Genomic DNA, 22722 nt, shown 5'->3' on the forward strand with positions numbered 1-22722 from the left:
CTTAGTTTAGCGTCTATGTCACGCCTCTCAGCCAACCCTCTGTTTGTTGATTGGCCGGCTGGTTTGGAGCCGGAGGAAAACTGGGAGATGGTTTGCTATCTCAGACTGAGTACAGAAGCGAACTGAAATTGAGCGAAAATACGAAGTCTGACGTAGTCAGGCTAATCATATTGACCCTGGACCACAAATCAAGTCTTAAGTGTCCTTTTTTTTTAATTAAGATTTATACAGTATCTGAAAGCTGAATAAATAAGCTTTCCATTGATGTATAGTTTGTTAAGATATGACAATATTTGGCTGAGATGTAACTATTTGAAAATCTGGAATCTCAGGGTACAAAACAAAGAAAAACTGAGAAAATCACCTTTAAAGTTGTCCAAATGATGAAGTTCTTAGCAATGCATATTAATAATCAAAAATTATGTTTTTATATATTTACGGTAGGAAACTTACAAAACATCTTCATGGAACATGATCTTTATTTAATACCCTAATGATTTTTGGCATAAAAGAAAAATCGATAATTTTGAACAATATAGTGTTTTTTTGTTTTTGGCTATTACTAAAAATACACCCCAGTGACTTAAGATTGGTTTTGTGGTCCAGGGTCACATAAAATGAATTCAACCCATATATCTTTAATAGGACATACTAAGCGTTGCAACAAAATCTTATGTTTATATTCATTAAAGCAGATCATGTTATTGCAATTGTGCTGAAAAGTATATACAGTATGAAACGCACCAACAGAAGTGGGGTAAAATGCAAGAGACCGTGGATGAAAATCTGTGGTTTTGAAAATCTCAGCTTATCACTCAGAATGCATAAAATAAAACAAAATGTAAAACAAAAACTAGTTTCAAAAACCAGTAATAAATATTTTTGGCCAGTAAAATTTCACAATTTATTTGCAATTAGTTGGTTTGGCAAAATTTTCATATGTAGTGAATATGCCAGTGTGCTGCTGTTCTTTTTCTGCCCATATTTTCAGAAACAAGGAAGGTCAAATGAACTGTGAAGTTAATTTGTTATAAAGACACTGAGTTAAAAAGTCAATACGACAATGACAGCGATGTTACAACAAAACAACATACTCACAGACAATGCACCTGGAAAAACGTACACTTTGGATTCGTAATAAACTCCAGATATCAACAAATTACAGCTGCACTGCTTCACCAGAGGGCTTCAGATGGGAATACAGTTACATGGAGATGTCAGAATATGAAAAACAGGTTTTTGACTGGTTGTCACGCATCATGTGATCAGGCAGATTAGACCCCAGCTGAGACGACTGCAACAGAGAGAGACCTGAGAAAGTGAGAAATTATAGTTTTGCTCCGAAACCTAATCTCTTCACAGGGAGAAGAACAGAAATTAAAGCTATTTAAAGACAAAAGGGTTTCTTTAGCAGCTCCTGTGCCCACAACTTCAATACACCATCAGAGAATAAGTCGTGTCAGCAGAAAACGACTGGAGAATCACCCATGTCATTATTTTTTGATTCTGTGTGCATTAAATAGTAACTTACTATAAAAGCTTTTGGGCCAGATTCGGTCTCCTGTTTCTGATCTCTGCTGGCATTCCACCTATTGTGACATTTGACAGAGCACCAATTAGGATCCATCTGCTGTTTCACATTCTTTCCTTTTTTATCAAAGCTTTGAAGCTAAACAAACAGAACTAATCATAGGCCTGACTTCCAGCAGACCTCCATAAATGGAAAGCCAACACTGATGCTGCCAGTGTGCTGAAATGCTTCGTCCATGAGATATATATGCGGCATTCACAGGTTAAATGGACCACCTGTTCACAAATATAATCAGTGTAGAAAACTAAAGAGAGTAAAAAGCTGTGGTTTATTCCCGTATGAAAAGCAGGCCTCAGAAACAGGAGAGAGGAGCTCTTCAATAACACCAGGATTTTATTATGCAATCTACAAATACCAAATGTGTGATTTAAAACTACTAGGTTATGAGATATGGGAATAAGGAGTCACAGAATAAATGATATAGTGAAAATCTAAATGACAACATTCGCCTGCATTTTACCATTAAAAACACAGCGGCTGTAGGAATCATGGGAGTGTTCCTGACATAAACAATATTTCAAATGTTAATAATCCTGTCTCTTCTGACACCCCGGCTGCATCTGAAATCACATACGTACCAACTACAGAGTAGGTGAAAAACAGTACAGTACATGGCAAGACTAGTATGTCCCCAGATGACCTACTGCTTCCAGTGAGATTTTGAAGTGCGCATAAGAAGGACATTTTACTATCTCGTGAGGCAGTGATGCAACTGACACTGGAAGGTCACGTGATAATGCCAACAAAGTGAATGTAGTACAGTCCAGATTATATTCACATACTACAGTACACACATTCATACAGAACATACGTTCTCACAATAAGTACCAACTCAAGACAGTAAGACACAGACCCTGTTTTAATTAAATTCTAAGGCAGTATGACATCCCAAAATGCATTGCAACGGGCTCAGTGTAAAAAACAAAGCCAATATGGTAGAGAAAGTAGGATGTATTGATTAAAAAGAAACTTATATGTCATTAGAGAAAAGCATAAAATTAATACTTTATCCAACTATGTGTGCTATTGTGCCTTTAGATAAGCAACATCCAGAGAAACTGAGAGTTCTTTGGAGTAAATTTGGAAAGTAAATAGGGTCCATTCTGATGTTGAGAAAAGACAGATGAAGTATTGAACAATTCTTCCAAAATATATCAAAGCCAGCCAAGCTGAAAAGACTCCATACCCTGCAGTTTCAGTTTAACAGATGAAAATTCATTCCCTATTCCGTCATCAGACCATCAGACCTCCATCCATCTGTAATATAGGAATGGACATAAATTTAATTAAGTGAAAAAAGTGTCCTTTTATTGAAAATCTGGCCAGAGAAATGCTGAACTAAAAGGAGCTTGAACCCTTAGAGATAGACAAAAACCAAAGCAAACAAGCATTTGAAGAAATTTTGTGAAAAGACTATTTCTTATATATATATATACATTTGGGACCAGTAAGATTTTTTGTTTCTTTTTTTAAAAATAAAAATTTATGCTCATCAAGGCTGTATTTTTTTTTTAAACAAAAATACATAAAAAAAACTGTAATATTGTAAAATATTATTACAATTTAAAATAATGATTTTCTAGTTTAACATACTTTAAAATATAATTTATTCATGTGATGCAAAGCTAAAGTTTCAGCATCATTACTCCAGTCTTCAGTGTCACATGATCCTTCAGAAATCATTCTAATATGCTGATTTGTTATCAATGTTGTAAACTGGTGTGCTGCTTAATATTTATTTATTTTTTATTTTTTTTTGGAACCTTTGATACTTTTTCAGGATCCTTTGATGAATAAAAAGTTAAATGAACAGCATTTATGAAAGTCTTTAATATCACTTTTTTATGAAATTAACACATCCATGCTGAATACGACTATTGACTTCTTTCAAAAAAGAAAGAATAATCCTTTTACTGATCTCAAACTTTTATATTGTATATTGTGTATATTGTTACAAAAAAAATTAAAGAAATTAAAGATAAAAGATATTAAAAGATGAAAGATATTTAAAGATAAAAGCTTTTATTTTCTTTTAACATTTTTATGAACCAAAGAATACAAGATCTGAAAATCTCAACTGTCTGTCATTGGTTATACATACAAATCTACTCATCCCACTACTAGTATTTTACATATTAAGTACAGAAAACATTGTTTTGAAATAAGAAAATGATTAACAAGTTCAGAAACGTGAACAGTGGTTTCACAGAAACTCAGCAAATACAAAGCTGCCTCTTGGCTTTTAGCTTTACCTCATCAAGTATGTGCAATATTTTGTGATGACTTATTAATGGGAATTACATTAAAATGACAATAAAATGGATTGTGAATTATGTTCTTCCTTCACCCCCCGATAGTTGATTGTTTACACCACCTGCCCCATTAAAAAGCTGCACAAAACCAACATCAGCTAATAACTGCATCTATATGATCCATATGCTGCACTTGAGTCTAGTCTCCGTGCTTCAGTTTATGAGCCAAGTGCGCAAACAGGAGAACAGTATCAGAGTTTTATATCCAAAGTTTAATTTCTGGAAATCTGTTTCCAATTTTGATATACCGGTATGCAAAGAGAAGGCCAGAAGTAAAGGTCAAAAAGAGCATGATTATGATGAAATTTAATTTACATGATCTTCATTTAGACAGAACAGACCATGATGTGATCACATATATATTACATACATACATGAAGAGTTCAAATGCAAAAGCCTCTAAGTACCATCTGAAATTCTAATCTAATCAGGCACACACCTTAAAGTCTTGTTTACCCAAAGCTATTCAAATGTTCCAGCTTTTTTTGCCCAAGGGAAAAAAAATGTAATAAGGTTTTAAAAGGAAAAAAATATAAATCGCCAAAAACATAAAAAGCATAATTTAACTACTAAAAGTTAGTGGAACTAAGTTATGGAACTAAACTATTTGCAGTGAAGGGATGCCATCAGGATGCGAGTACAAACAGCTGATAAAAAAAATCTAAATAATCCACAAGTAATATAAGTAATCTACATGTTGTTCATAAAAAACAAATCCATCATAAAGACTTTTTAACTACAAACCCAAATCCTTGACAGCTTGAGGGAAGAGTAAATTAACAGCAAATTTTCATTATTGTGTGAACCACTCCCTTGAGGTTTAGAGGCAGTAAATAAAAATAAAATTAAATTGTAACATTTAAAAGTGTGGGAAAAGAGGCCTGAAATGTTACAAAAAAAATTACCAGCCCAGTCATACAAGTGCTCAAAATAAGAAATGCTGCACTGCTGACATTTATCATGATCACTGTCAGTTAGAGTTGAGGCTGTAAATAAAAGTATTTTCCAATCATGCAGAAAGGTGATAATGGTCTCTGGGATGAGGGGAACTGGCAGGGACTGCTGTAGAAACATCTAATTAAAGATCTGTGTACTACACACATGTGACCAGCACTCAACGTGACCGTTAGACTCAACTCTTATGCATTTTTAGCATGTCAGACCTCTGATGAACAGTTTAAACTCAGATAATCCATGTTGCTATGGAACATGGAAACAGTCATGATGTCTGCTCTTTCTGAAACACAATGAGAGCTCTTGGGCTAAAATGATAAAGTGCACCCTGTTTAAAAGCTGATGAAGTGAACATGTAGAAGCACTCTGTCTCTTTTCTAATACCCTGTTGCTCATGAGATCTAAATATAGCAAATATATCCATTTCTCAAAGTATATTTAATTCATAACACATTGTTGCATAATCAGGTCAACCCTAATAACTTTGTTCACAAAATTATGGCTGTTGGTGCTATGATATAGAGGAGACCAGGTCTGGTTGTCACACTTTTTCCTCTAGTGAATATTTCTCCGGGTGGGGTTAATCAAATTTTTTTTTTATGCATAAATAATTATCTTAAAAAAGCCATTTCAGTTCAATTTACAGTTAGATTACGGTTCATTAAATCCACAGATTTGTTCCTTCACTCATGGGGTAATTTGTCATTAAACATGCTCTTGTATAGTCTTCAGCAAAATTAAACAATAAAATAAATTTAAAAACAAAACTTATGATCAATAAGTCGTCAACGTGTTTTTCTTTTACTTTAGCTCATAAAATCAATTAAAACTATTTCAACTTCATTATTCAAGTTATACATAATGTATTTTTTTCATTTATTTATTTTAGTTTATTTATTACAGTGAACATGGCAAAATTGTAAATTTATTAAAATATATTAATATTAAAAATCTTTTGGTCAGCATAAATTAAGACTAATGAATTATTCTTCATATTACAATACATAAAAGATATGTGGGCACTTGCCTGAACATATTTTTTTATGAAAAATAATGTTTTTTTTTGTTTTTGTTTTTTTTTTCAAAAAAAGTCAAGTCAAAACCTTCCTGAGAAACTGCTCGTGTGACAACTAGTCCTGTACTGTATAAAGTAAAAAAATCTAAAATATCTTCTTACAAAATGATACTGTTTTCTGACATTACTGTACATGTTATTGAAATGCCCGAATGTACATTACAAACCATATTAAAGTTAATACAAAGATGTCTCTCTTACAGGTGACATTGAGCTCTGATTTTCCCTCCAGAACCGGACATGTTTAGTGGGCTATAAATCAAAAGCACTATGAACATTGAACAGTTCTCTAGATGATTAATGTGATTAACTATCAGAGAGAAAATTAATGACTCTGTGTATAAACGCTAACTAGTTATTAATGAGAGGAAAAGAAGGAACAGAGATAGGAGTGGCAGATGAACACTGGGTTTGCTAATAAACCAGAAAGAACTGGACTGGACTGGACTGGACTAGAATAGAATAGAATGTTGCCAGACAACCAGGGTCTTGTCTTCTAAACTGTGATTTTTCTTAGTCCAAAAAAATTGGCTCACTTAAAGTGATATTTTTTATTTCAATCCAGCTCTTGACCTTAAATGAATTTAACATCCCCCTAAAAAGGGACAATCCCCTTGGAGTAACCTGGGGTTAAGTGACTTCCTAAAGGGCACAATAGTGATAATTCATGGCTCGTTTCTTGCTCTCAGGGATTGAACACCTTTCACCATGAAATCGTATAGGATTTTGGGCAAAGTGATGACAAATTAAAGGGATAGTTCACACAAAAATGAAAATCCTGTCATCATTTACCTTCATGTCATTCCAAACCTGTATGACTAACTTTCTTCTGAGGAACTCAAAAGGAGAGTGAGAAAAATATAATTCAATTTTTTGGGGGTGAACTAGGCCCTATCCCTTTGAGAGTTTAAAATCTTTGTTTGCATTAAATTTCTATTTCTTATTCTGATTTAGAAAAGAGTGATTCGCTCGTGTCGTGATTATTCATGATGTGTGACAAAAACAATTTTCTACACAGGAAAAAAAAACACTGGATCTCTCAGTGAGACAATTATCCATCATATATTCTGTCACATGCTCTCACTTTAGCCTTATGATTGGGAAACTGTAATACCACATTTTCAAACCTATACACAACGGATACACACCTTCACACAGCACACATGCAGCTCTCAGTGTATAAATGGATTTGTACTTTCAGGGTCCCACAGGTTTGTGTGTGGCACAGTCCAAGGACAACGGATTCCCTTCCAGCACATCTGAGCATAAGAGCTTTTCTTCATGCAAATATGCTCAGTGATTCAAAGAAAAGACCTTACGAACAATCCCAGTCTTAAGATCTATAGACTCCTGACCTCACCAACAAATCATAAAAATACATAAAATCTAATTCATAAACATCTACATTCTAAGTACTATACATATTAATTATATGGCTCTTATTATCTTGTAATCATCGCAGATCATAAGCATACAATGAATAACAATTCCTGGGGTTTTTTTTCTAAATGGGTCATGTGTGTGTTTTTTTTATCATATTTACTTTATCTTAAAATAATTAATGTAAATTTGATTATTCATCATATAACCCTGTTAAGTGAATGTTTGTAATTATTAATTCTTATCTGTCAGTACAATGACACATTAAAGGGTTGCTCCACCACAGAATTTAAATTTTGTCATTAATCACTTACCCCCATGTACCCCCAAGCTCTGTTTGTCTTCAGAACACAATTTAAGATATTTTGGATGAAAACCTGGAGGCTTGAGACTGTCCCATAGACTGCCAAGTAAACAACAGTGTCAAGGTCCATAAAAGGTTTTTAATAATTTCTTTGTCAACGATCCTCTCTGTGTCACTCCATATCACCGTACAACGTATGCTCTTCTGTGTCATCCGCGCCAAAAGGATGTGCTGTTTCTATATGTATTTAGCTTTGATGTGAAAGAAAACAGCTCATCCTTGTGGCACGGAGGACTATTTATGAAAATAGGCTCATTTTCCAACTTCCCTAGAGTTAACAAGTTGAGTTTTACAGTTTTCGAATCCATTCAGACGATTTCCGGGTCTAGCGGTAGCCTTTTAGCTTAGCTTAGCATAGATCATTGAATCGGATTAGACTTTTAACATCTCGCTCAAAAATTACCAAAGAGTTTCAATATTTTTCCTATTTAAAACTCCACTCTTCTGTAGTTACATTGTTTATTAAGACTGACGGAAAATTAATAGTTGTGATTTTCTAGGCCGATATGGCTAGGAATTAAACTCTCATTAAGGTGTCATAATCAAGGAATTTGATGCCATACCATGAGTGCAGCAGGAGCAATGATATTACGCAGTGCCTGAAAATAGTCCCCAGCAACTCCGCAACTACACAAACAAGCTGCGAACTATTTTCAGGCGCTGCGTAATATCACTATTCCTTTAAAGCAACAGTATTCTGTACACACCACTTTCATAGTAATTGCACTTCAGTCCAGTGCTACAGTCTTCCCTTTCCCTCAAGCCCCTATGGGAAAGGTGTGGACCTCGCCACAAGCACAAGTAGGAGAGGGAATGATGTTAGTTTTGTCATTTTTCTCCACAAAGGCGGTAAATGTGTCAGGCTCATGCACACAGAAGGACCACAGCCAGGGGCCACCTGACTGAGCAGCTATGATTATTTTTGGATAGGAGTGAGGTGTAAGTTGGCTAAATCATGTCAGGAGCGCTGAAGAATAGGAGGGAGCATTTTTGGAACCGCACCATGGAGACAAATTTTGTAAAGTGCTTATTTTATAAATCATTTCTTACAAACACTTTGATTAAGCAATGCGTCTCTGTATCACAGTTTGAATGGTTTATATACTTGTGATGATTAATCTGGGTCACTGTAACCATAACCAACCTTCACATTCATATATGTGTCTGATGAGAATTACATGCATGGGAAAAAATATAATCATCTTGTAACATCAAAGAGTTGGACTTTTTTGACCATGAGTTGACTTTCTGAATGATGTGTTAGCTATAAATCTAAAGAAAGTTAGACTCAGAAAGTTCTCCAACATCCCTTGTCCTTCATAAACATGTGAAAGGCAATGGGAACCTCTATTTGAGCTTTCGTTTAATCCCAGTATTGTGACACAAAGCTAGTTCTGATGGGAGTGTCTCATGGCTCTGTCCTGGGCCCACTATTATTATTATTACTGTCAAATCGATTTAAAATATCTCCCTCTTCCTGACCACTGACCCTTATCCTAAGATTTATTAAACTACAAGGATAATACATGCTCAGCACCTTTACGCCAAGGATATTTGCACTTGTGTCATCACCTCTGCTGTCTCCGCACAATAAATACGATATTTACACGTGACCTTTTGACATTTAATATTCTGTTCTCATGTATGTGATAACCTGCAACCTCATAGGCAAGGTAAAATTAGACCTCTGAAATTTCACTGAATCGTTATTTCTTATGCTGTTAAGTTGTTAATCATTTCAAACATCTGAATGAAATGACAGATAATCACCATGGGATACAGCTGAGAGGCATTTTCACTCTAATCCATCATATGGCACCATATGTCTCTCTAGACCTCAACAAATCCTTTTATCTGCAGCCAATCCAGGTATGATCTCTTTTCCCTGCAAGATTATGAATTGCCTGTTATTGTCTGGACCCTGAGAGCTGTCAGGGAGCCAGCATGAGTGAGAACTACAGGGTTCATTACAAGTCCTTTAAACTTTGTTTAGACGGGAAGAAGAATAAAAAAAAAACAAAATCTGATTAGTCTGGAGAGAGAGAGAGAAATAAAAAGTTCAGACTTTTTGGAGTTTCTTTATCAAATCTTATTAGTCTTAAGATAAAACATGAATAAATTTTGCATTACATTTAAAAAAATCAGACTTTGAATATCTGACTCCAATAAGTCAAAAATATATAGTTACTGTATATAAATGTATATACTGTATAATAAAGCATTAGAGTTTATGAATCACAGACAAACAGCATAGAGAGACACAAGAAATGGCAAAAATATGTCAAGATGAGTGGCTGGAAAACAGATGGACTTGGTGACTTACTCAATTGTGCATTTGTTAGCTTTTGCAAATATACAAACTGTATAATATTTACACATTTTTGTGAACTGCAGTCATACAGTTTTAACCAGAAACCACACACATCACACAAAAAATGTACCATCAAAAGCTGACAGTATCTAACCTAGATCACTTCTTCAGCAGAAGCTGGAAGTGTGGTGGAATTGGCAGAACATTTCAGACACTGCTTGTGCTTTTAAGAGCAATCTCCGAGTCAGACAGCCTGAGACACCTGACAGGTACACCATAGTTACAGACGGAAAGACCACAAACAGCTGATGATATTGGTTTTATTCCAGATCAAAAGAGTTCAAATTAATTTGCAGGGAAGAAGTTGATTTGCTTTGATTAAGTGGCAGAATAAATTGACTTAAACATCCATCAGAATGTGACATCCCGCTAAATTATAAAACAGAATGTCAAAAACACACAGTTATCAAAAAAAGGTCAACAGAATTATCTCTGGAGGAATTACGTTAAAGGTAGAGTTCAGACAAAAATTTTAATTGTGTCATCATTTTCTCATTCTGACATCGATCCAAACCCTTTTTTTTTCCTGCAAACCACAAAAGTAAAAGCGGAACAATACTGTCAAAAAATACCAAAAAACCAACATTAAATTATTTCAAAAGTAGTATGTTCCAAGCCTTCTGAAGCCATACTGTATTTGTGTGAAGGAGGAACCCAAAAGTCATTATTTGCTTCAAATCTTTCCTTCCGATGAACCTCTAAAATCTAATTTGCATTTCAGTATATTAAATGCACAACATGTGAAAATCTGTGCAGTTTGGCATCACTGACATCAATGTCTTGATGTTCTTTATTTATTGATTAAATATTTAAATCTTTAAGAATAAACAAAAGTTAATGAGATGGGGAAAAAAGTAGAACAACTACTGTAGAAAAACTACTTTAAAAAAAGTTTAGAAAAACTAAAAAGCTGTATTTTGCACAGATAGCGCCATACTATCATGCCCACAAATACAGGTTGGATGGCACTGTGTGATTTGAGTTTGTTGAGAGACAGACAAACAAACATAATAAACAATATATGCACAGAGCAGCCATATTGGATTCTGAAGTTGGAGTATTTTGATAGATAGATAGATAGATAGATAGATAGATAGATAGATAGATAGATAGATAGATAGATAGATAGATAGATAGATAGATAGATAGAAAATTGATTATATATCTATAAAGAAATGAAGTTATAATGAAAGCACAGTGCTAGCATAGTTGTAATGTTGACTTTGAGATGATAAATATCAGGTTGACGAACGTTATTTCGCTAACTAGCGTTACAGTGTTGTAGTCTACTACGTTACTCCATACTACGTGATACTCAACCCAGTTTTAAAAAGCGTGAGGATACATAACAACTTCGTTTTGTGTGTGAACTTTCACACTTTCATTCATAAATTCACCCGTCTGTGTTTGAAAAGTGACAAGGATTAAATCGCGGAATTCAGTCACAAATAGAACTTGCTTCATAAAGCAGAAAGTCACGGAATTCTGCCATTTTTGAATGAATAAATCAAAATCATTTAATCAAATCTCGATAAGGACTAGTGTCTGTGAATATTAAAGGTGTTGTTATACATGTCTCTGGGAATGAGTGCTCTACTACACACACACACACACACAAACACACACTGAAGCACGTGTGGTGTTTTCAGCTTTTCACTATACTGACATATGATGTAGGCCAGTGGTTTTCAAACTGTGGGTCGCGAAGGTATTGCAGGTGGGCCGCCAATTACTATTAAAAGAAATAATAATATGTAAAAATGTCTAAGTCATAAAATAATAACATCATTTCATATATATGATTAAATAACAAAAAATAAATATTAAATTGTAACTATGCTTCCACTATTCAAGCTTGCTGATTGGTTTAAAAATAAACTGCCAATTTATCTTAGATATTTTTGCTGCATATGCTACAGAGCAACAAATTCAAACATGCATAAATGGCTGTCAAGAAGGTCAACATAAATGGCTGTCAACATGTTTCCTACTGACTGCTTGCTCCGCTGACTGTCTACCCGCTGCCGCTGGATTTGGTTTTCCCATTTTGCTGAGTGGTGCAAGCCCGAGTTATTTTCTGTTCATTGCCAGTTCATTCAATAAAGACAATTAACAATCTAGATTTTGAGTACTAAGTTATTAACCCAACAATACCGGGGTCAGTAAATTTTTTTGCAGTGGGCCGCGCAAACATATTTGTTTGGTTGTGTGGGCCGCGAGTTGAAAAAGGTTGGGAACCACTAATGTAGGCTACACATGTGCACGCCAGCGCGCTAGGAGAGGATTTCACCATTACATTTGATAAAACTATCGTCATTCATTCGTATCGTATACACAGACAGAAACTGCAATGTCTTTACGACAACCTGTCAGAATAAAATCTCGGTATAACTTGAAGAAATTTGAACAGAAATATAGTACCATTGCACAGTAGAATATGCTACACTTCAAGTAGCTAATAATAATAATAGTTTATTAAAAAACACAGAAACTCTACAACCCACCAAATAAAAGATTGGTCTAACTCAAAGAAATTATCTAAGAAATTGCACAGTAAAATGTTCTTAAAAAAGATCTACTAAAATGTTATTTTAAGAGAATATCCCAGAAGTTTTCATAGATGTTTTAATTTAAACTTGCCAAAACAATAACACCATTTCTAATTTCTAAAAGTACATTTGTATTTGTGCCTATAATGTTTATTTGTTTATTATTATTGTCAGCTAATAAAACCTATGCTTCAGGGACCATATTCATATAACATCTAAGGCTAACTGTAGCTCTTGACTGGTTGAGGTAGATGGTGATTAACACTAAACTGTTGAAAATCAGTTGAGTCTCCCCAGCTGGAAATGTCATTGGCTGTTAAAGTTGTGTTGTGTTTCTTATAATAAATTGACATGTTGATTACACCTAATCTTTCATAATGCTCTCAATTACATGTCGATGAACACTGTATGCATTTGTGAGTGTGGAGTTGCTTATGGGGTAATGGTCAGGCAGGTGAGAATAAGGTGGGGGGGGGGTCACAGTATACACACTACAAAAAAGACTACACCGCTGTATAGCCTATAATGTTAGTTAGCTCTGACGTTTGTTCTGTGTAAAGTAGGCTACAAAAGTTAACATAGCGTATACATATACTATTTATCATGAAACTGTGATAACTGTGACTAAATTCAGTATATATACGTCTGCCATATGTTGCCACCCCGCAAAAAGTCCTGCCCCCTACTTGCCACCCCATCAATATTTTTCTAGATCCGCCCCTGTCACAGTCCACACTACAACGTGAAAACTGTGTTTTAAAATGTATCCATTTTGGAGAGCGTTTTCAAAAAGCTCTGTTTAAAAATGACGTCTCAGTGTGGACAGAAGGGCAAAACGGAGAGAAAAAGATGCTTTCTCAATCTAAAACATATTAGTGTGGACAAGGCCTAATACAACCTAAATGGATGCTCCCTCTAGCAGCTTAATTGGATTTACACATAGCCATGTAATGGTACATGTTTGGTAATATGAATTTAGGTGACAAACTTATAGCTAGCAAGCAAACTGTACGCTATAGTAATGGTAATGCGGCTGAGCAGCTGAGCGGTGATGCTAATGCACTCTAGTTATTATAGTGTGAATGTAACTCCACAATTCAACATAACATAGTTCACAGTCTTTGTAACATGTTTTCGGTAAAATATTTCTAACATTTACAATGTGTTTAGAAATAATTATTTGTCTATTATTTGTCTTTGGTAAACTGCAGTTTAAAGGAGAAAATACATGGCAATGGTGTTGACAGATGAATTTGCATATGGTTTTCCTTTAAGCATATTAAAAACAAAAGCAAAAAAATTATAAAAACACATGGATCCTGCTGACTCCAGCACGAGATGAACTATGTGAACTGAACCAAGACCAGAAACATATTACATCACTAATACATTATTCTGACAGGTCATCAGTCTGAGGAGAAAAAAAATGTAATAATAAAATAAGAGGCCCAATCCCATTACGCAGCCTGACAGCTTCAATGAAGTGATAAGTTGAGTGGTTTCTGTCACAGACATTAGTGCTTAGCGAGGCTGCTGTGAGGTCTCTTGGGTCTTGCATTGCTCAAGGACGACGGTTTTCCCACAAGACACTTATATAAGCCAAAAGCAGATGGCGAATGTGGACTCTAGAGAGGGAAGCTGACACCTTGGGACAACAAGTTTAGTCCTCTTGTAAAGGAACAGATTAACGTTATTCTCAAACTGGAAAGATTTTGAACAACCCATCACATCTGTTAATGATAAATGATGAAACAAGCAAAGACTTTAACATTTAACACACTGTGGTTGTGCCATGGTACAGTGACTGAAGCTCATTTGAAAACCAATTAATCTGTAAATATTGTTTTGGAGTTTATTTCCTATATTTGATTGAAAAAAACATGCAATTCTATATCTTCCCTAATGTGCACTTTGAAAACTTGAAAACATGAATGTTTAAATGTATTATATATTCTGTGTTAGTGTCAGCGCTGCAGTGCAGTGCACTGTGCACATGTTAGGACATAAGAGCTGCTCGCCCACAGGGACCCAATTTAAGTTTGACCTGGGTCAAGTCCCAGTCCCATTCACCTTCTCTCACCCTATTTTCCTATTTTGTCTACACTCTACTTTCCTTAAAATGAATGGCAAATAGACTGAAAGGCCAAACAAATAAAAAAATTAATTTAGTTTAGTTATTTATCTAAATAAACAAACAAACAAATAATGAAGTAAATAAAAATAATAATACTAAGACTATAAATAATACAAATAAGAGTTGCATTAGAATTACATGAATAGGAACTGATATACAAAGAAATTCAAAGTTTTTATAACAACCATTTAAATGACTAACCCCCGGTTTCACAGACTAAAATCTAAGTCTGAGGTGTTTTTACTAAAAGAAACTTGCTCTGACTAATCATAATAAATCAATGCCTTTATTTTGTCTCAAAATAAACACCAATAACGTTTTTTCTAAGGTACATGTATTAAAAAAATATTTAAATGTCCTAATTGAACTATGGCCTAATCCTGGCTTAGTCTATATTTAAAGATAATTATGATATTGTAAACATAATAATAATTGTTTTAAATTATGTTCTGGCATTACCCTTTGAAATGTTATTACATTATACGTTTCCACAGTGTGTTCATAATGTAATAAACTTCTCATACAATAACCTGTTACATTATGTGATTTTTTTTATTACATTTAAGAATTAGTATTACATTATAAGCTCACGATTTTATTATGTTTTGAGAGAATTATTACGAACATTATATTATTATGAACATTTTAAAATAATAATGTAATACTTATTACATTATGTGCAGTTTTTACATTATGTGCAAGTATTACATTATGAGTTGCTACAAGGTGTGTGTGTGTGTGTGTGTGTGTGTGTGTGTGTGTGTGTGTTCACTACTGTGTGCTTGCACTGGGATGGATTAAATGCAGAGCACAAATTCTAAGCATGGGTCACCATACTTGGCCATACAGTACATCACTTCACTTCACTTCTGCTAACTATCGTACATGTGTTCATTCATTCTAATTCATTTTAATTCTACTTCCCACATTTTATCAAATATAAATTTAAATTCTGCATTCTGTTGGGGATCGAATTCAATATTTTCTTATTTTCTGCATATTTTTTTAAAACTCAAAGCATTGACTGCTTCTGCCAAGATCACCTCTTTTACGAGCAGTTCTGTAATTTTTTACACTGTGCTACTGTATCCTGCTTTTTCCCAGGTTGTATTAAATAATAATAACTTAGAGGGTGCATTAAACATTTAACACAGTATCCAAATGGAACAAAGCAGACATCCAAACGCTGCCCTGTCAAGGTCAAAGGAGAGCAAGCACAAAGTTTCATATTAAGTCCTGGTAATGTAAATTCCACTCGGCTGCCGCCACAGACTGACCAATCGAATCTTGCACTCACTGAAAGTCTCTAAAGAGTCTTTGCTCGCTCCTTTGATCTGCACATATGCATTTCTTTCTGCACAGTAAGGCTAAAGCTGTGTGTTTATCCAGCTATCTCCAGAGGGAACATGGCCAGTCAACCCAGAATAAAACTTTAATGCATCAGGTGATCTCTGTGCTGTATCTTCAGGAACACCCACAAATATATTCATTTATTCAATTCAGACATTCATTAATATGCACGCTGAAGCATGCAACCTGATGAAGTTATTTGCCTTTTCATTGCCCGGGATTTCCAAACCACAGAAGTGCATAATTATATTTGGAAAATATGATTATAGGGTTTATAATGCCATATTCTTGTCACTCTGTTTTCCATATTAACATATAAATGCAAACAGAAAGTACTGATTTTTAAAACTGAACATTACTTTTGCGGTTCCAACGTGACTGTTTCCAGATTTGATTTTCTTTGGAGACTAAAGAATGGTCACATATCCAGGTCTATGTAAAAGTAATTAGTTTGAAGGTGAAATGTCACTGGTTTTAAAGTTGCTGGATGGCGTCACAGACTTATTCTCCAGACACAAATTTGCTTTACATCATTATTTGCTCTCAAATCTCATTTGCATTTCCACATATTCAAACATGCTGGCTACAGTGATTTGACCAAAATCAAACAGGTTTTAGAACAACACGAGGGTGAAGAAGTATTAATATAATTATTTTTGTTCTTTGTTTTGTTAATTTAAAAAATAAAAGCAATTGAAATGCCAAAAAATAAAAAATATAACAAATGCAATACTTTTAAAACGAAAAATTCCTAATAAAAATAATTAAATAATAAATAAATAATACATTCCTCAAGCAAAACTCATGATGAGGGAGTTACCTGTGTTGCACAGCATGTTTGTGAATTTGAGGGTGGAACTATAAAGCTATTAAAGTCAATCAGTTTAAATGCATCCATGATCATGACTGTACATCAGAGGTGTTCAATCCGGCTCCTGGAGAGCCACTGTCCTGCAAAGTTTAGCTCCAACCCCATTAAACATACCTGAAGCCGCTAATCAAAGTAATTAGGAACTTCCAGGCAGGTGAGTTGAGGTAAGTTGGAGCTAAACTAAATGGAACTTGCCTAAACAAAACTACTATGAGATCTACAGGACATTTTGACTTATATGATAATTCTACATGAAAAATGTGTGACAAAGGATAAATACATTGTTCAAATCAGCTCTAACTATGAGCAATAGCAACTACTACTAGATTACTACTAATAAGCACATTATACTGTAGATGGCTTCAAGACATAATAGTCCGCATCACTGCATATACATGATAGACTGAAACCATAATAGATCAAACAGCTGAACCTCTAACATTAATGAGAACCATCTGTTTGGGAGCTGCTCTTAAAGAAGTGAGCAAATCTAATAATGCAGATTATATATATATATATATTAACTGTCTATAATAGGTGGAAGAGATCATACTATAGACAGTTCATTATGTACTCAATTTTACATAAAATATGTAGACTTCTAGATAGCAACAACTCTGCTCAGATACAGTTATATTCCTATGATCAACATCCCTGCAGAAAGATTAATGTATGGAGTGTGCATGTCATTTGACGAAAAACTGCTGAAACATGATAGCAGGTAATATACAGTACGTGTGTGCGAGGATCATGTAAGCAGGATGATGTATTGCTTGGGAGTGTTAATACGCAGCTCCTGACATTTTCACGATAAACTCAGATAGTATGAATAATATGGTGCTATTTCCTACATTTACATAATGCATGGGATGAAGTCATTAACACTAATGTGAATGTGATAGCTAAACCTGTCCACTATTGTTACAGACCATCATCATTCGCCCCCTACCCAAGAGCAACAGAAATGCGGTTGCACCAAATACAAACACAACAATACTGTGCATCAAAGTATCCAACGTATACTGGCTGCAACTAAAAATAGTATGTGAAACCATATGCACTATGCAACAATATACATTAAAAATATGAGTTTGGAGCATAACCCCCAAGTCACTATGATCCAAAGTGCAACTGTGACTAACAACATTTTTAGATAGATTGATAGATAGACGGGCATACTTTGTGCAGTTTACTGAACATACTGAAAAAAAAGCAGTATGACATTGGGAACACAGCCTACATGTGCTATAATCTGCATCACAATACTGTGCAACATCTGAATTATTCTCATTGCATCTGTGTGGGTGTTTTCTACCCAACATCAACATGGAAAAAAGAAACCATATTGAGATATTTTGCAAAACAACCAAATGCTTCAGGACAAAGTTGGAGAAACACATACATACAGTATATACATAAAATGATGAATGTTTCATCTATCCTCCTCATCCTCTGCTCTGGAGCGCAGTGACACAGCGTTCTACTCTTCATCCATCTCTCTGAGGGATTAAACTGTATCAATGAACAAGGGGAAAACTGGACTCTGTCATTTCTGCTTCCCTCAAGCCTGACAGCAAAAAAATGGCCAGGGATGTGGCTGAATACAATTGTGTAGAAAAAGCACATAAGTCATTCAAAGCTCAGTTTATGAGCAAATGACTCACTATAGAGATCTGTAAAAGAGGTTTCATGGCATAACTGGAGGAATCAAAGGTACATATACTGGTTTTATAGCCAAGGGTGATTTAGGTTTCACTAACTTTGAAAATGAGCATTTTTTTTTTACATATAGGCAGTTGTCTTGCCTAAATGGCAGCGAGAAGAAAAAAAAACTCACCGTGTTTCAAGAACTATTATTTTTATTTTATACATAAAAATAATAGAAATAATTATAAAGATACTAATTATAAATAATAATAATCATTATAATATATATACATATATGAAACAGAGTTTTTTTTTTCTTCTCACATTTTCCATTTAGGTAAGACACCTGCCTATATGTAAAAATATGCTCATTTCAAAGTTAGTGAAACCTAAATCACCTTTGGCTCTAATATATATATATATATATATATATATATATATATATATATATATATATATATATATATAATTTTGCTTAAGATATATAAAAATAATAACGCTTTTGGTGAGACAACATCTTAATTAACAAAAAACTGCTGCAAAACTAAACTTGAATGCTGGTAAGCAAATCAATGTTCAATTTAATCAATCTTTTAAAAAATATGCTATAACTTTAAGACATAACCCTGTTCATTCTCAGTTCATTTAGTTTGAACTTACTGTATATATAAGCACACTGTCAGCATTATAAATGAGCAATGAAGCACTAAGTGGTTTGGATCACATGGGAATTTTCCAGAAAGTTCTTAATGGACCTCATCTACTCTACTTTTTTATACTACCATGGAACTAGTTTCACTGCAGTCCAAACAAATGCCAGTCGACGGTTATAGAAAACCTCTCTGCGTAGAGAAGACAGATATGTCACATATTCAAAACATCACAAGCTGCAGATAAAAACGGAATGGACTTACCCAAGTGTTGTCATGGTGACTATGGTGTACCAGAAGGAGGCTGGGATGCTGGTGAAGTTGGTTCCCTTGGTGCCTTTCTCCGCGTAGAACATGACGGTGGCAAATATGATGATGGCCATGGTGAGGGAAAACAGGAGGAAGCCCAACTCGGAAGCACAGCTCTTCAGAGTATAACCCAGGATTCGCAGGCCCTGAGAATGACGCGAGAACTTGAAGATCCGGAAGACGCGGAACACTCTTAGCGTGACGAATGCTCCACTCACGTCCTCATTCTCAGGCATGACCAGGCCGATGTAGTATGGCATGATGGCAACAACGTCGATTACACTCATGACCGAGCGCATGAACTTGCAACGGCTGGGCGCGGCGAAAAGCCTCATGAGGTACTCGAACGTAAAGATGAGGACGCAGGCCGTGTCCATGCAGAAAAACGCCAACGAGAACTTCTCGCCACATGGCAAGTCTTTCTTGCTGCCTTTGAGGGGTCGGCAGGGGACAGTTTCCACCACGTTTGCTATAACCGAGACGGCAATGAAGAAGCCAGTGACATAGTAGAAAACTAGAGCCATGGTGCTCGTGTGGGGGTTTTCAAAGGCACGCCACAAACGTTCCCGATGTGTGCTGTTTGGTGGCAAAGGGGTGTCCGTCCCCATCTCAGCCTCCGTGTCTTCGGCCAAACGTTCCTGGTTCTCTTTCTTGCGATCCCTGTACTCTTCCATGCAGCAGTCACCGATAATATCTGGCACGATGCCGTAAAACGCCAGCTCCTCATCGAAGGCCTGAACGCACTCCTGCCTCGGGTAGTGAAGCTTGCCGGTGCGGTAGAAGTTCAAAATGTGCCGAAACATTTCTGGGTCCCTGTCGAAGAAATACTCCTGAGTGTCCTCGTTGTAGAAAAACTCCTTTTCCGAGCTGCCCAGCAGAGTGTCAGGATAGCGGTCCAGCGTGTTCTTCCATGTCTGGAAGCGGAGCCCGCTCACGTTTACGAACAGGATCTCGTCGTTACGGCTTTTTTTGTCCACAGGTGGTTTGGGCATGATTTTCTTGGCCAGAGGAAGCCAGCCAACGGCCGCTGCCCTGGCAAACGGTAGCCATGTTGCCACTCCAGCAGCCATATTTAATTTGGTGGCTAAACGTTGTTAACGAATCAAATACACCAGTATGGGGGAATGCCTGTCAGTCCTGAGAAGTTTTTCTGTACATTTAATACGCTAGGAAGGAATCCTGTGAGGTAAATTGAAGTAGGCAAATGCTTTCATTATCTGCTAAGAAAACGTGAGGTTGTCAAAGTGTCAAAGCCATTTGAATCTTAGGATCTCCATATATCAAAAAAGATTCTGAAATGACCCATTAAACATTAATCAGCTCAAGTCTTTAGTTTGCAGAATGTGGCTGTTGAAAGAATCAGTTCAGCCATTTAAATGGTTAACCCTCTTGGCCATTTCTTGCAGGCTCTGCCGGAGAATACTGATTTGTTGCTGTGCTGTACAGTTTCAAATTTGTATTAGTCTGTGATGAGGCTTTTCTGAAGTTAGCAAGAAGACTATTTCTCCTCTACTGCATCCATTCTTCCGTTTGAAGGCCTTCTCCCTCCCTTTTTATGCAATATCAAAACTCTAGCCTTTATTTTTCTTTCCTTTCTTCAAGTTTCAAGTGGCTACTCAATCTCACAAGAGGCTGAGAAGATTTTCAAATGGAGATCTCAAAACCACAGCCACCTGGACTCCACGTATGGACATTCCTTCATCCACCTGTCATGAAACAACACAACAAATCCTTAGATGACGTCTGAAAGCAACATGGGATACAGTAGCTACTTTCACCAGCTTGTTTTACGTCAGAGTCTGTTAAAATAAACAAGCTTCTCAGTCTGTTTATGAGAGCTCTCGCACGCTAAAGTCATCCACACTTTGCACTACAATGAAAATGTGCCATAACATTTTAAATATATAAAACAGTATAATATACTACACAGAAATACATTCATAAATTGCATCTAAATATATATCTATGTGTGTTCAGGTTAATAACAATAAATATGCAATGCATAAAGTCAATCAATAATGTGTTTCCCCACCTCTAAGCTAATGCAACTTCCTGTTGCATCCAAATGTCTCAGTATGAAGAACCTCCCTAATCCAGAATCAGAATTAAAACCTAAACAAACTTTTTAAGGTATCATCACATAACCACACAGCTGCCCTTAAGGGTCTTGTTGGAGGATTGGTGACCCAGCCCAGTCCCATAATGCATACAACATGCTACCACCATCAAATATCAATAATGCATTACTCTACACCTTCTGCACCATGCGTAAGACCATGCATATAGAAGATGAACAGTAAATGATGGGTTTACTTTAGTACTAATGCAGCTCTGACTACATCACAGCCCATTAACCAACTTTTTCTTTCTTTTTTTACTCAAACACATCAGACAGGGGTGCAAACACAAATGTAGGTGCTCTTAAATTTGCATGTCCCTAAAGTGACTTCCAAAATTAATGACAGCTGTAAATAAAACGACATAGAAAAGTCAAGTAAGTTGGCAGCAGTAACGATAAGTAATGATTTATCTTTAAAGACTGGTTACCTCTGAGACAGATGAGGGGAGGAAGAGTTCAATGTGACAGAAAGCTGATCAAAGAAAGAAAAAGGAAACAAACGGCAATCTCTCTGCATAAGTCCTGGCATCTCGCATGCAGCTGGTGAAGGAGCGACCGTAACGCCTAGTCCTCCTTGCCTCTCTCTCCTCTCCTCCACTGCTCTGTTACATTCGTGCGCTGCCTCTCTCTCTCTCTCTCTCTCTCTCTCTCTCTCTTTCACTCTCTCCCATTTGCTTGCTCAACCTCCCCACCCAATTTCTCTCTCTCACCCTCTCTCTCTACACTTATACACATCCATTTAAAGCTTAATACCTCTTGCAAATGCATCCTGCCCTACAATGGGTCATAGAGAACGAGGCAATAGCTCAGGTTTCACACAACCTGACAATACTAGATCACACAATCTACTTGTGCCCTTTGTTGCAGCTTACTGCATTCAGACACATCGCATCCTCTCCTCTTTCAACAGATCATTTCATGTTGCTCCACCTCTCTCGGCAGTGGGAGTAGCACTACAACTTCATTTTTATTTCAGTTTCCTCAACTGCTGCCATTACACTTCTGAAAGCAGTCTGTAAAAAGAATTGGTGGAGAATTTATTAAAA

General features: G+C 35.8%; 1 protein-coding gene across 1 annotated transcript in view; it reads right to left on the minus strand.

The window, feature by feature from the left end:
• LOC132114867 (potassium voltage-gated channel subfamily D member 1-like) overlaps positions 1-20711 on the minus strand; it is a 61486-nt gene extending 40775 nt beyond the window's left edge. Inside the window, exon 1 of the mRNA XM_059523234.1 lies at positions 19513-20711. Within this exon, the coding sequence (XP_059379217.1) occupies positions 19513-20627 (1115 nt within the window). The 5' untranslated portion in view covers positions 20628-20711. The remainder of the gene's footprint in view (positions 1-19512) is intronic.
• Between the last annotated feature and the right edge of the window lie 2011 nt (positions 20712-22722).

This window comes from Carassius carassius, chromosome 34 (genome assembly GCF_963082965.1).
Source record: "Carassius carassius chromosome 34, fCarCar2.1, whole genome shotgun sequence".
Classification (NCBI taxonomy): domain Eukaryota; kingdom Metazoa; phylum Chordata; class Actinopteri; order Cypriniformes; family Cyprinidae; genus Carassius; species Carassius carassius.